Here is a 13210-nt window from a genome sequence, read left to right on the forward strand (position 1 = left end):
ACTTTTTGAATATCCCAAGAAATAATTTCTAATCCCAACAGCTCTACTTTCAATTAACATAGAGCTGATTGGAACATAACTTTGATCCAAACATCCCTTTGCAAACCAAAGATGATGTTAATTATGCTCTTGAATCTCTGACTGCTTCTATAGTTGAAACAGGAGCTGCCTCAGTATCAAAATGCGAGGTTAATTCGATTCAATTATAATAGATGACGATCTTCAGCTCTTGATTCGTCTTAAAAATGTCCGTAAGAGACAATATCAAAGAACACGCGATCCTGCCATGAAATTTATCTGACGGGATTTGCAGAAACAAATTAAAAAGCGATTCTCTGCCCTGAAGAACAAGACTTTTGAAAATAATGTTTCGAAATTATACCCGAGTTCCAAACCCTTTTGAAAGCTCACAAAAACTGAGAGTTTGTCACAGAAACAAAAATCCTGAGTACGGCCAGTGACGGGTCGCTCTTTTGGGGCTTTTTCATTACTGTGTGGCGCATATCTTGTATTAAAGTTGCAGTGTATTATGTGCTCCATTGTGAAGATCCGGATATCCTCCAGAAAGGAATCCCCCAGCAATCGTCCTGCAAACACGTCTTACCTCGTCGAAAGCTGGCTGGCGAAAGAGGAAGGGAAAATGGCTGACTCTAGGACGAGGTACCTATTCTGACACTCACGATGAGCACCCATGCACAGGGTGATTACCTGAACGTTCAGCACATAATACACTGCAACTTTAATACAAGATATGCGCCACACAATTACCTTTCGTTATAGAATGCTAGTTGGTTGGAAATACTATACTAATATCAACATGAAGCTTTACTGGAGAGGACAGGTTGATAGAGTACGGCAGTGTGCCAATTGAATAGAAGTTGAAATTAAAGCTGGGTTTAGACAGTGCAAGGCAATTGATCAAGTCAGTTGAATTCAACTGACTTGAACGCGAATTGAACGTGTAAACCGGCATGGTCAACTCACTTGAATTGAAAAAAGTTGAACCAGGCTCAACTTTTCAAGCCAATTGAATTCAACTGAGTTGATCATTTGACTTGCCTAGTCTAAACCCAGCTTAAGGGAAGGGCCATTAATGCAACAGCCCTTCGTCCAATTTCAACTACTATTCCAATTTTCACACTGCCGTACTCTAGCGGAACTATCAACCTATCCTCTCCAGAACTTTCTCTAGTTGATAAATTATCAAACTAAAGCGTCATGTTGATATTAGTATAGAGATATTAATGTCCGGTTGTATTGGTACGAATCCGAGGAAAATACATAATAAATCGCTGTCAAACTCATTTTGGCAGATCCAATTTCATACATTTTTTAGGTTAGCCAGAGGAAAATAATAAACAACTATACACGGCGTTAAACGTCACTAATCTCTAGACTTATTTAAGATAGGTCAACTGAGCATTCTGTATTAAAAAGTAATGAAAAAGTCCCAAAAGAGCAATCCATCCCTGGTACAGCTCTGAGTAGATAAAGCGAATATTCAAGCGGCTGGAGGGCGTTGTTCACCCAGTACAATAGTCACCTCCGATTCCAATGGCAAAAACTTTTCCAAACTTTATTCGAACTTTGTCGTAGCATAAACAAATAGTCCTATAATGTTTACCCGAGTGCAAAAAACTACACTTTCCATGTGCCACGCCATAGTCATTAAATGTGCTATATTTAAGTCACACATTTATCAACCAAAAACGAGAAAAAAACGCACTCCGCAAAAAATAAAAAAATCGCAAAACTAAAAAAGAAGAAACCCACCAACAATCCGAAAGCAACGAAATTAGTATGCATAACAAATTACTAAAAATGCAAAGCGCGAAGATCACGATCCCACACACGCTCACAGGCCGCAATTCATTCGCACAGCGAGGAGAACAGAAGAACCAACGGAAAACAGTGAGATAGAGAGAGAGAAAGAGCGGAAAAGAGAGAACGCAAAAAAGCCTCTACTGTTGTGCGCCATGGCTCCAAAACTGCGATCGATTCACACGCCCATCATCCATCGCTCCTCCAGCCAACGATCATCGAATCCGATTCGTTAGAAGGAGGGGGAGGGGGGTGGGGGTGATGGTGCAGGGCTATGGAACGAGAGTGGGACTGGGGCCTGGCCCTAGCACCCCTCCGAATGTGGACGTGGCTACGGGAAAAATCGAACAACTCTCGGAACGAAAAACAAACGAAACACACTTTTGAAGGGGAGCTCAAGAGAGTACCAACAGAGACGACGAAATTCAAGAAGCGCAAGTTTTTGAGAACGAAAAAAAAGTTTAGTAAATAAATAAGAAAAATTAGGAACAACAAACTGACGGGCGATTGATCGAGAAGAATAGGGTCGGTTTGGGCACGGTTTATGGGAATTGACAGAATTGACAGAAATTGACAGAATTGACAGAAATTGACAGAATTGACAGGTTGACACTTATCTCAAAACACTATCACTTAAAGCACTAGTAGCAAACCCTATTCCGCGAGCGCTCAAATCCACACATTATCATCATAATGATCTCTCGCGTTTTAATTTTCGCGTTTGTTTTGTTGTTGTTGTGGTTGTTGCTGCTTTCCTCCGCTGCCGCCGCTGCTGCTGTCGCGAATATCCACCAAATCCGGCACTCGGCAGTGTTTTGTGTGCTTCGTCGAGTGTCAGGCTCATCCATTCTCTCGCCGCTGGACGCCGCGTCCAAACCACCGACCGACCGAAGACCGGCTTTTTGCCAGTTTGTTCGTGTCGTTCTTTCACTCACGTGCTTCCAACCAGTAACGACGACCACAGACACAGCCTACCGTATCGCTACACTGATACATTGGCACACATGCGTCCCACTCAACACCACGGCAACCGGTCGACCAATCAGAACCTCCAAATGACGTCTCCGCAGGCCAATCGGCCCCGGTAGCGATGACAGCATTTCTATTTTTAGCGACGTAAATAAACGACCCGAACGCGACGCGAAGCTTTGCGAATTTCGCTCCGCATCGCGACGCCGAGCCCATTCAGTTGAATATCGCACACGGACCGAACCGCATGCTCGTGTTATCGCGCCACCGAGAGTCGTATCCCTTTTTTGTTTGTTTATATTCCGGATGGGCGAGCAAGCCACAAAAACCCAACCACAGTTCCGACTTTCGTGTTCCAAATGTTCCGATATGCCAGAATTAAATCGCGCGGGTCCTGAACGAACTGCTTGCACTTGACAGCCAGAAGAAAAAAAAAAAAAAACACGCCGAAACCAAAACAGTACACACGCGGATAAATATGTCAAATTCTGCTGTCCAAAATAATCTGCCGTTTACGAACCGAGTCCAAGCCTACCTTGACCAGCAGCAGCAGCAGCAGCAGAACAAACACTTGAGTGACTATCGATACTGTGCGGTAATTAGACTCAAATAACGCCCCGCCCACGGCTCCCCAACGAGTGAAAACCGCGACGGGAATCACCCGCAGCCACAAATCCGACGCAACGGGTAGTGTGCAACGACGAGTGCATCTACCTGCCCGAGAAAGTGTAAACAAAAACAGTGCGTGCGTGCGGAATAATTGTGCAACACGAAAAAGAAAAAAAAAAAGAGGAAGGAGCGACCGGGAGTAAGAAGTTCGGGGGTGTGAGAGTGTGCTATTTATCGTCAACTTAACGAAGCAATCTGTCAAATTAATTTGCGACTGTCAACGAAAAGTAAAAACATTTTCCGTACTGATTTGCATTTTTTTTTTTTCGTTTTCGGTTTTCCCGAGGTTTTACTATCTGTTTTTTTTTTTGGTTGTCCACTCGGAATTCGTCGAGTGTATTTTAAAAGCGGAAGGTTACTTGTCGAAACTTGAAATTTTATCGCGGGTGAGGCGCCAACGTGATTGTTTTTGCCGTTGAGGAGGAAAGCGAAAATAAGAAGAAGCAAGGTGCGCCGAAGAAATTGCAAGCAATAGAAGATTTTTCCGTTCCCGGTCTCTGGAATTACAGCGTGCATCGCAACGAAGTACTAGAACGGAAAACGGAGCAGGCGCAGAAGGGCGAACAAAGCGGAGAGTCAGCTGTGTGCGGCTGGAAGAAGGCATCTATAAGTTGGTTGTTTGGCCGAGTAGATTGGATATTGCACCGTGGAGGAGGAGATCATAAGCAGCAGCATCGGCGGCCTGCGGTTGGAGAACAAACAGGTGGTTATTGCTATTTTTGTTGATTGCTTTTACGCTTAGTGCGATTCGTGGTGTTATCCGCGGGATGAGTGTGGGTGGACCTGTTAAAGGCCACCGACAGTTACTACAGCAAGACACGTGTGTGACGTCGTTCTGCGAAGAACAAGTGCCGAGTCTTGTCCAATCTTGCGACCTCGGTTGTTAAACGACACGGGGATATAAATTGTAGGTTTCGGCAATGTTACGTGTTCCGCTGGGACATTGAATTAATTGGACATTGATGAATTGCCGATGGGTTAGTCACAGCCCAGAAGATTTACGGCCGCGGTTAGGTTTTGCTTTACAGACATGCCGACGGGAATATGTGTGAAGTGCTCTTGTATGAAGTATTGTGCGATCGTTAAAAAAAAAGTAATTACAACAAATCAAAGTGCTATGGACTAGGGTTACAATGCACTTGTTATATAACAGTGTGATAAGAGAGAAGCGAGGCTTAGGACAACAATGCAACGATCCGAAACGGCTGTAAAACTATCGAAGAAACATTGTAGCGAACGACAGTCGACGTTTATGACGGTGCACAGTAACTAGAATATAAATCTGATCGGAAGTCCAGAAATACCAGTTGAGTTTATTTTGCTTTGCACCAGGGTTGCTTCCACTCACTAGCTATAAAAAAAATGTTTTTAGGAATTATTAAATCATTGGATCTTAATGATATGTTGTACTTGTAAGCTATAAGAAGAGGTTATAAAGTATGAATCGTAAAACATGTCAATTTCGCTTCCAAAACGCCACAATCAGCGTTCTTATGATTCGTGAGTGAGCGCTCACGAATCATAAAATCGCTTATTGTGAGGCTCTGGAAGCAATATTGAAAGGTTATATGTGTCAAACACATACTTTACATCCTCTTCTTGTAACTTACAACTACTGATTATTATTATAACATCTCATGATTCCATAATTCCGACAAGCATTGTTTTATAGCAAGTGAGTGGAAGCAAGCCTGCTTTGGACAGTTTTATTTTAGAGTGTGATGTTCATTGCATCATTTGACAGCTTATCGCACTGTTTCAAATGTTATGTTTACTCTCATTAAACGAAGTTAGAATCAACTGCATTCGAGCAACGTCAATCCTTCAAGGTGCTGTCGCGTGATTATCTGTCAAAACCGCTATGGAGATTGTTGAAACAGGTTAGATGAGTAAGTCTGTATATTTGTAATGCAAATAAATGGATTTGACATTTGCCAAACAATGCCTGAACATATGCATATAGTTTGTCCATGAAATATTTACAAATCGACTTAAAATGGAATAACTTGATTTTCCGGACGTTACCGGTTGAAAATATTGAGCATTTGAAAGATCTATGTCACTTTAAATATAAACGGGAAAATTTGTGATTTTTGTATTTTCCAGTTTTAACGTACACTGAAAAAAGTTTTCACTTAGTTTTTATTAAGAACGCACATAGTATTTTTACAAAAACAAAAACAATGATTTTTACCTGAATATCACATAGCATTAGAAATTCTATATGAGAAATCACATAGATTTCATTGGACACATAACGTTCATATGATTTAGTGGTGCAATTTCCAATTATGGGATCACATGAAAGTTATGTGAAATTCACATGGATATTTTCCACTGGTTATGTGATTTATTTTATGAGTGTAGGATAACGTCTTTCGGCAACATATTGGGGTGCAATTTCAAAAAAACCAAAATCGACCGCGTTACGAAAAGTGATCAGGTTTTGACCATTTATATCTCTGCCAATAGTGGATGGATTTTAATTCTAAACAAGCCAATCGATTGGAAATTTTTCTACGAATCTGTTCAAATCGAGACTATCAATTTTCAAAAGGTCGCTATGGAAAATTGCACGAATGTGCGACTGTTGCTATTATTATTAAAATTATCACCGATTGCAGGCAAGAAGCGCTTTCCCTAACACAGATTTCAAAATCGAATTCCATCCGGTCTCGCCGCAGTGCTTTCGGCGCGTGGCGTTGTACTACACATTTTTCTCCACTACATAACGAAAGGTTCCCCGCAAGCAGCTAGCTATCAAGGCTACCCTCAGGAACCCTCGATTCACCGAAGAATACCAAGCGCGTCACCCTCGTTCCAAACAACATACAGCCAGCCTCATCCGTGATGAACACCCAAATATCTCAGCATTACTCAACAATCACGGCAAAACGGTTCTTTTCAGGACCACCATAAATTATTGTTGTTTAAGAGTTAATTTTCCTTGAACGTTCGCTCGCCTTGCTGCCAGCCACATCACCCTCAAAGCTCTTTGATAATGTACCCAGCAACCAAACGTTTGTGGTAAAATGCGTAACAGTATTTAAGTGGTACATAAAAATTCTTACAATGACCGAATACCACATGACCTTGTCAGCTAACCTGAAACACTTCGAATTAAGGTAAGGTTTTTTTCCAGGACGCTAGAAAAAAGCAATTAAATCTCGAATTTATCTCGCGATTGGCAAAATTTAGCAAGAAATTCCTTCAATCAATTTTCGCTTTTTTACCGAATAAACCAAAAATTCCGTAATTTTGAAATCAAAAAAAAATGGGGCGTTTCTGTGATGGGGAAAAGTGGTTTCCCTAACACAGTCGCCGAATATTGATACAGAGCACGTAATTCTACGTCAAATCTACGGTCGTGTCTTGGATGCAACCTCTTACTTTTGACGTAGGACTTCGTCTGTGATTTGTATACGGGGGTACACTTTGTGAAAACCTAAAATGGAACATGTAACGAAATTATGGAAGATTTTGAACGTTAATTACTCAGCTGCCCCTGAACCAATTTCAATAATGTTATCACCAATCGATCAGAAATATTTCTACACATCGATAGCAATGCTTCCGACTGTTGATTTTCAACAAAAAACTATTGAAAAAGTGGAATATGTCAGAAATTGTCCAATGCTTATGCTGCTGCCCCAACACAGTCATCAGAGAATCGTTTCTAGACGAAACATGTCGAAGTGGCGTTCGCCTCCGATCTTCGAGCGTGTGCTAATAGGGAGGATGCAATTGCGTAACATTTTGGACACTCATCGCCATATTCAGAACCACACTTTTGAAGCAGGGGTGCAAGTGATTTTGATCGATTCTCTTCATCGACTTTCTGTTTCGTAAATAGCTCGTCGGCAAACACATTTATTGAGCATAGCAGAAATAGTGCGAAATAGTTTAGTGAAGCCATGGTTATCAAAAGAGGAAATCGATGAAGAGAATTGACTTTCACCCCTCTGCTTCTAAGCCCCTTAATTCAGTCGTTGAAAACTAGCATCGCACCGCATTTGGTTCTTGGGTTACACTTGCTGGTTGCAATTCTGCTGTTCGACATTTTCGAAGGAACACCAAAAATATGAAATTACACTATTTTCTAGGGATGCCTAAAAGTCCAATTATTCGATTAACGATTAATCGTTAAGATTTTTCCAGCCATTCGATTGAATATATTTATCGAATTTTCAATTATTCGAGCGCGTAACAGACATCACTTCTTATTTCTACTCGTTTGATTTAGCGCAGTAGAGTAAATAAATAAGACTACTAATTTATCTGAACAGGCATAGAGAAGAACCATGACGTGAAACAGGATCATAAATTCGCCGAAAAAAGTGTTAAGCGTCTTTCTGCTAAAGGCTAAGCTTTACCAACTTGTTGAGAGGGTGGAGTTTAACGAGAAAAACTAAAAAGGGGAGGAGCTTTGGCTGGGTGGACACTGATGTTCTGCGGCCTTCCAACCTGATGCAGACACCAGTTCAACCACTGTCCAGCAGCAGACGGGCCGAGACGCTTGCGAGTGTCCAATCATTGAACCAAAGAATGTGGGATTGTTCGGTCCGATTTGCTGATCCAACTGGCTACACGTCATCATCATCTTCCAAAGGCTTTAAGCCTGTACTACCATCGACCATTTGCAGGGCCACCTAGATTTTCCGAAAGAGTTAAATTTTTGAACATGTCCTAACTAAAATTCATATCAAAAGGTTCTTTTCAGGGCAATCATAGTCATACTAAAGAGCATAAACAGAGAGAACCCCGCTCAAATTCCTATTCCTACACAAAACACAAGCTCCTGCTGCAGTTAGCAAATAACAGGGTGGAAAGTGAACCAGGAAAACCAGGAAAACCGGGAAAAAGTCGGGAATTTATTTTTACCAGGAAAAACCGGGAAAAACCAGGAATTTCATAAATCCACCAGGAAAATAATCTTAATAGCAGACTTAAGCAGTGCCGACGCGTAACAACTTTGAAGTACCTGTTCAACATGTTCAATAAAAAAGTTCTATTTCTAAAAACTTCAGATAATGCCTTCAAACTTTATGCAAGTTCTACAAAATTCGGGAAAGTCTTACAAGTTTCAGAAAAATCCTGTGAACTACTGTGATGACCTACGACGGTCAGGAAATCGCTCCGAACCTTCAGAGAAGTTCTACAAATTTCAGAGAAGTCTTACGAACTTCATTGAAGTCCTTTAATCTTTAGGGAATAACTACGAATTTTACAGAATTTTCTACAGATTTAATGTAACTTCTACGACATTTAGGCATTGCTTAAAACTTAATAATAATCCTATGACACTTATGGATTTTTTCCGAGCTTCGGAGAAGTCTTCAATACTCTTGGGAAGTCCTCTGAACTTAACATAGCTCTCCAAGCTCAAAAAAGTTCCTAGAACTTCCGAGAAGTCGATTGAACTACAGGTAATCCTACGAAATTCATGGGAGCTCTCCAAACTTCAGGGAATTTCCAAGAAATTAAGGAAAGACCCACACACTTTTGGAAAACCCTTCGATATTTAAAGCCTTATGAGCTTCAGGGAAGCTCTTCTAAATTGAGGGTCCTCATATATTCAGTTGCCGGCGCCGGTGGTGTAGTGATAAGCGTGACTAATTTCTCACCCCAATGGGTCTGGGTTCAATCCCAGCCGAGGTCGGTGGGATTTTTCTGAGGCATAAAAATCTCTGGTCACGTCTTCCTTCGGAATGGAAGTAAAGCTGTTGGTCCCGGCCCATGTGTGTTGTTGAATGGGTGCGATATCCTACGCAGGTATGAAAGCTGCCTTCCTGCACATTCGATTGCCGTCAATGGATGGCAATCGATGTCCGTCGGTGATTGGCACTAGATTGCGGAACAGAGACCGACGTTAAATAAAAAGAAAAAAATATATATATTCAGTTAAGTCCTTCAAATTTCAGGGAAGTCCTCAGATCTTCGAGAAAGTTCTTCGAATTTGAAGGAAGTCTTACGAACTTCTGAGAATTTCTACGAACTACGATATTTAAGCAATTCCTATTAATTTAAAAAAAAACTCCGAACTTCAGGGAAGTCTTAAGATCTTAAAAAAGTCCTTCGAACTTCGGGGAAGCCCCATGAAATTCAGGAAATACAAACTTCAATTAACCCTTCAGGAAAGACCTTAACGCTTCAGGGAATTTCTACGAACTTTAGGAAATTTCTATTAACTTCAGTAGTCAGCCTTTTTAATAATAAGAGTTATTAAATCAGCGTTGTTTATGAAATCTTTTAATCATATGATTTTGAAATCATGTTGTAATTAAAATTCCGCTAAATAAGATCCTTAATCGTTGACAATTTGCCGAAAATTTAAACAAACTGGAAATCCGTAAAATTGTTAGAAGCAAAGGTTTGTTTAAAGAGTCCTCATTCAAATAGGTTCATTCAAATCTCAATAATAAAGTTAAAAAAAAATCGCAGTTTCAAAAACAGAAATCTAAAGATTTAGGAGCTTATAGATCTCTAAATTTCAGACATTAGATAGGGCTCCACGCTAGTCCGTCGTATCTCAGCTTTTCTTCGTCATGCACCCCTAAACTCGCTCATTTTACGGGTTATCGCAATTGTTTCAGTGTCAATCGTAATTAATCTTGTAAGCAAAGATGTTTTTGCAAAAACATGAGTGAAACGCTTTGCTATTATAGTTTTAGCACACAGAACGGAAATAGGCGCCATGATACGACGAAGTAGCGCGGCTCCCTACTAGCTTCTTTACAGCAAACAATCAGATAAAGATTTCACGGGCATTCTCAAGAACCTTAATACCTATTTTGGTTTGTGAAATTCCGCATTGCGCGAAGAATGATGGTTGAAGGATGCACTTATTTTATTTTATTAAAAATTGTTTTTTAAATAGGGTAAATGATGGCTTCGGCAGCCATCGACTGTTTTCGGCAACCACAATTTAAACGTTAATTTCGATGTATTTTCTCACTAAAACACTTCACTTAATACATTCAAAACGATTCCTTAGTTTTTCAGCTTTAATCCTAATACATTTTTACGACTGAGCAAACCTGTTATGCCAGGTGTTTCTGCAAAAGAAACATAAGCACATCAAAATACGGCTGATTTCGAGTTGCCGATAATAGAACAGCTGGTTTACACGCAGTTTAAACGGAAAGGTTGCCGAAGTAAAAGAGGCTGCCGACAATAGTCACCTGAGAAGTTTGTAGCGCCTTAAAAACGTTTTCAAACCGTTTTGGACAGTTTTGTTGATTGGAATGGATAGAATAGCTAGCAGCAGATGAATGTAAACAAACAGACACATCATATGTGTGCGTGACACTGAGAAAATGCTAATAGAAGTGCGGAAGCTGCTTAGATTGACGAGAATACGTAAATTCCCCTACATGGTTTTTAAAACCAGGAAATTTTTAAATCATTAACCAGGAAAACCAGGAAAAAACCAGGAATTTCAAAATGAAAATTCACTTGCCACCCTGAAATAACATTTATTATATAAGACCACACAGTCCTACGTCACCATTGCGTACAACCCCATTGTAGTTTTTCAGAAGCTAATCTTTACAGATGTTCCCAAAACAAATCCCAGAAAACTCTCAAAATTATCAATATTTTCCGGAACTTCCTACAATTGTCCGGACTTTTTTGAAACTGTCCTGAAATTCATGGAACTTTTCCGAAGCTATTTATCATTACCTAACGATCTTTGAACTTATCTGATGTTTTCTGAAGCTTCTTGAAGTTCTTGAAAAGTTCCTGAAATTTTCTGTCAAGTCATGAAGTTCATGGAACTGCCCTGAAATTCTCGGAACTTACCCTTAAAGACCTTCAAAATGTCCATACTTGTGAACTTTTATGTAGTTCTCGAAACTATGTTGAAGTTCTTAAAACTTTTCTGAGCGTTTATTTTTTTGAAACTTCTCTTAAATTCTTGGAACATTCCTTAAGTTTTAAAAATTGCTCTAAACTTCCTTGATTATTTTGCGGACTTCCCTGAATTTTTCAGAACCTCCATAAAGTCCTTGTAATTTATCTTAAAATTAATTAAGACGTTCTTGGATCACGTAAAAAGACCGCATGAAAACCGACCAACTGAATTTGATACATTCTCATGCTGTAATCTTTTTAAATGATGGATTATGATTTCCCGTCATTTTAGCATGCTAGGCAAATTTAATTTTTTTTTTAATTTGTGCGCAGCTGCAGGATGGTGAATGTGGATAGGGACCATGCAATAATTCCGTAAGACTTTAAAGGGAAATTTTCTACATTTACAGGAATCTCAGAAATACCTTTTATAAACATGAAGAATACAGAACATGTGCTCGATGTAAGATCTTACTAAGGAACTCACTTACAATGAAGCTTGCATGTTTTGTTATATCAGCGAAAAATATGGCGATTCAAATAGCAGAACTGTAACTTGACCTCTGGACGATACAGTGTTCACTCGGCTGTCGACAAAAGCAAGCCACTCTCGATGTGTGCCACGCGATCGTCTGTTTACTCGACAGCAACCATTGTGTGGTCCTCTTCATTGTTCTTCATCAGCAGTTCTTTCGGTCGATGCGTCGTCGACTTTGGAAAATAACCGTTTAGTGATGAGTGTGTGAGTGCTGACCACGTTTTGCGTCCATTGCTGCAATGGAAGCGCTCTACCACTGTTGTCGATACTGCCATACAATGATACCACTGGAAGCGGAATCGCGTTCTGATTGAGAAGACTTATTGGATAGCTGAAGATAAAGTGTTTATTGTGTTGTACCTTTTGACTATAGTTTTAAGATGTATGGTTTTGTGACCAAGAATCATCGGCTCTGTCAAGTTAATTCGTTTGAACCTTATCAAATAAATTTATAAACAACAATCTGGACCATAGAATTTCAAGATGGTACTGATATGCAATTATGGGTAGCATAGATAATCTTGATCTAATAAGAATACTTTTGAACATAGATATTCCCTTCCCTAAATCAGACTCGCCCTTTGTTGGATTGTTGAAATATTTACCTTCCGGAATTTTGAATCTAAATTGTTTAAATAACAAGATGCTTTCTTAAATAAAGGCTAAATCTTATAATTTGACTAGTGCTCAAACCAGTTGATTCTTGGTCACAGAGGGTACCGACGAACATTCGTTTCTGTTCCTTTATAATGTAGGCGTAGATGTTGGTTTTTTCTTGGCATTAGACTTGCGGATTTGAACCCCCGAGATAATAATTCATGTTGTTGCTATAAATATAAGGTATTGGTGGAGCCATTCATACTGGCGACAAAGCGCTGATGAGACAACGAAAATCCTCCCCTGATCCTATCCTTCGGCAATGTACCCTTCTAACCTCGAGTATGCCGAGAGTATTCGGCCCAACTTCTACTAGACATTGAATTAAGTGAATTTTGTTACAAACAGTGAACAATGAATTGTCGGCTCCGTAAAGCTAACGCGATTGAGCCTTCCAACTAAACGAACTGGATAATAAAGGTATTGCTAGAGACATCGTAACCAATCGAGTCAACTGGTCAATGCTGAAACACTCATCGAATACCAGGACAAACTGCCGGTTACAAAAAGCCGTAGGCGCTTCATGCCCAAATAGTAAAGGGTGTCCACAGTTAAATTACATCACTTTAAAAAATCTGTAACATTTTGCCCTTTGGGTTAATTTTAATTAAATGTTGGGTTAGATGACACCAGGGCTACTTCCACTCACTTGCTATAAAAAAATGTTTTTCGGAATTATGAAACCATGAAATAGTATAATGC

General features: G+C 39.9%; 2 protein-coding genes across 5 annotated transcripts in view; both read left to right on the forward strand.

Moving 5' to 3' along the window:
• Nucleotides 1-2989: 2989 nt before the first annotated feature.
• Atf3 (Activating transcription factor 3) overlaps nt 2990-13210 on the forward strand; it is a 186591-nt gene continuing 176370 nt past the window's right edge. For 3 of the 4 annotated variants that reach the window (XM_065239020.1, XM_065239018.1, XM_065239017.1), the window contains exon 1: nt 2990-4162. The gene's annotated coding sequence lies outside the window, so the exon portion shown is untranslated. The remainder of the gene's footprint in view (nt 4163-13210) is intronic. The other variant, XM_065239021.1, reaches the window with a different exon arrangement.
• Nucleotides 3269-13210, forward strand: part of LOC135716084 (uncharacterized) — a 46267-nt gene continuing 36325 nt past the window's right edge. Inside the window, exon 1 of the mRNA XM_065238908.1 lies at nt 3269-3385. Coding sequence (XP_065094980.1) covers nt 3269-3385 — 117 coding nt within the window. The remainder of the gene's footprint in view (nt 3386-13210) is intronic.

Source organism: Ochlerotatus camptorhynchus, unplaced genomic scaffold (genome assembly GCF_037179485.1).
Source record: "Ochlerotatus camptorhynchus isolate MF236.1 unplaced genomic scaffold, CSIRO-AGI_Acam_v1.1 ptg000046l, whole genome shotgun sequence".
NCBI classification, from domain to species: Eukaryota; Metazoa; Arthropoda; class Insecta; order Diptera; family Culicidae; genus Ochlerotatus; species Ochlerotatus camptorhynchus.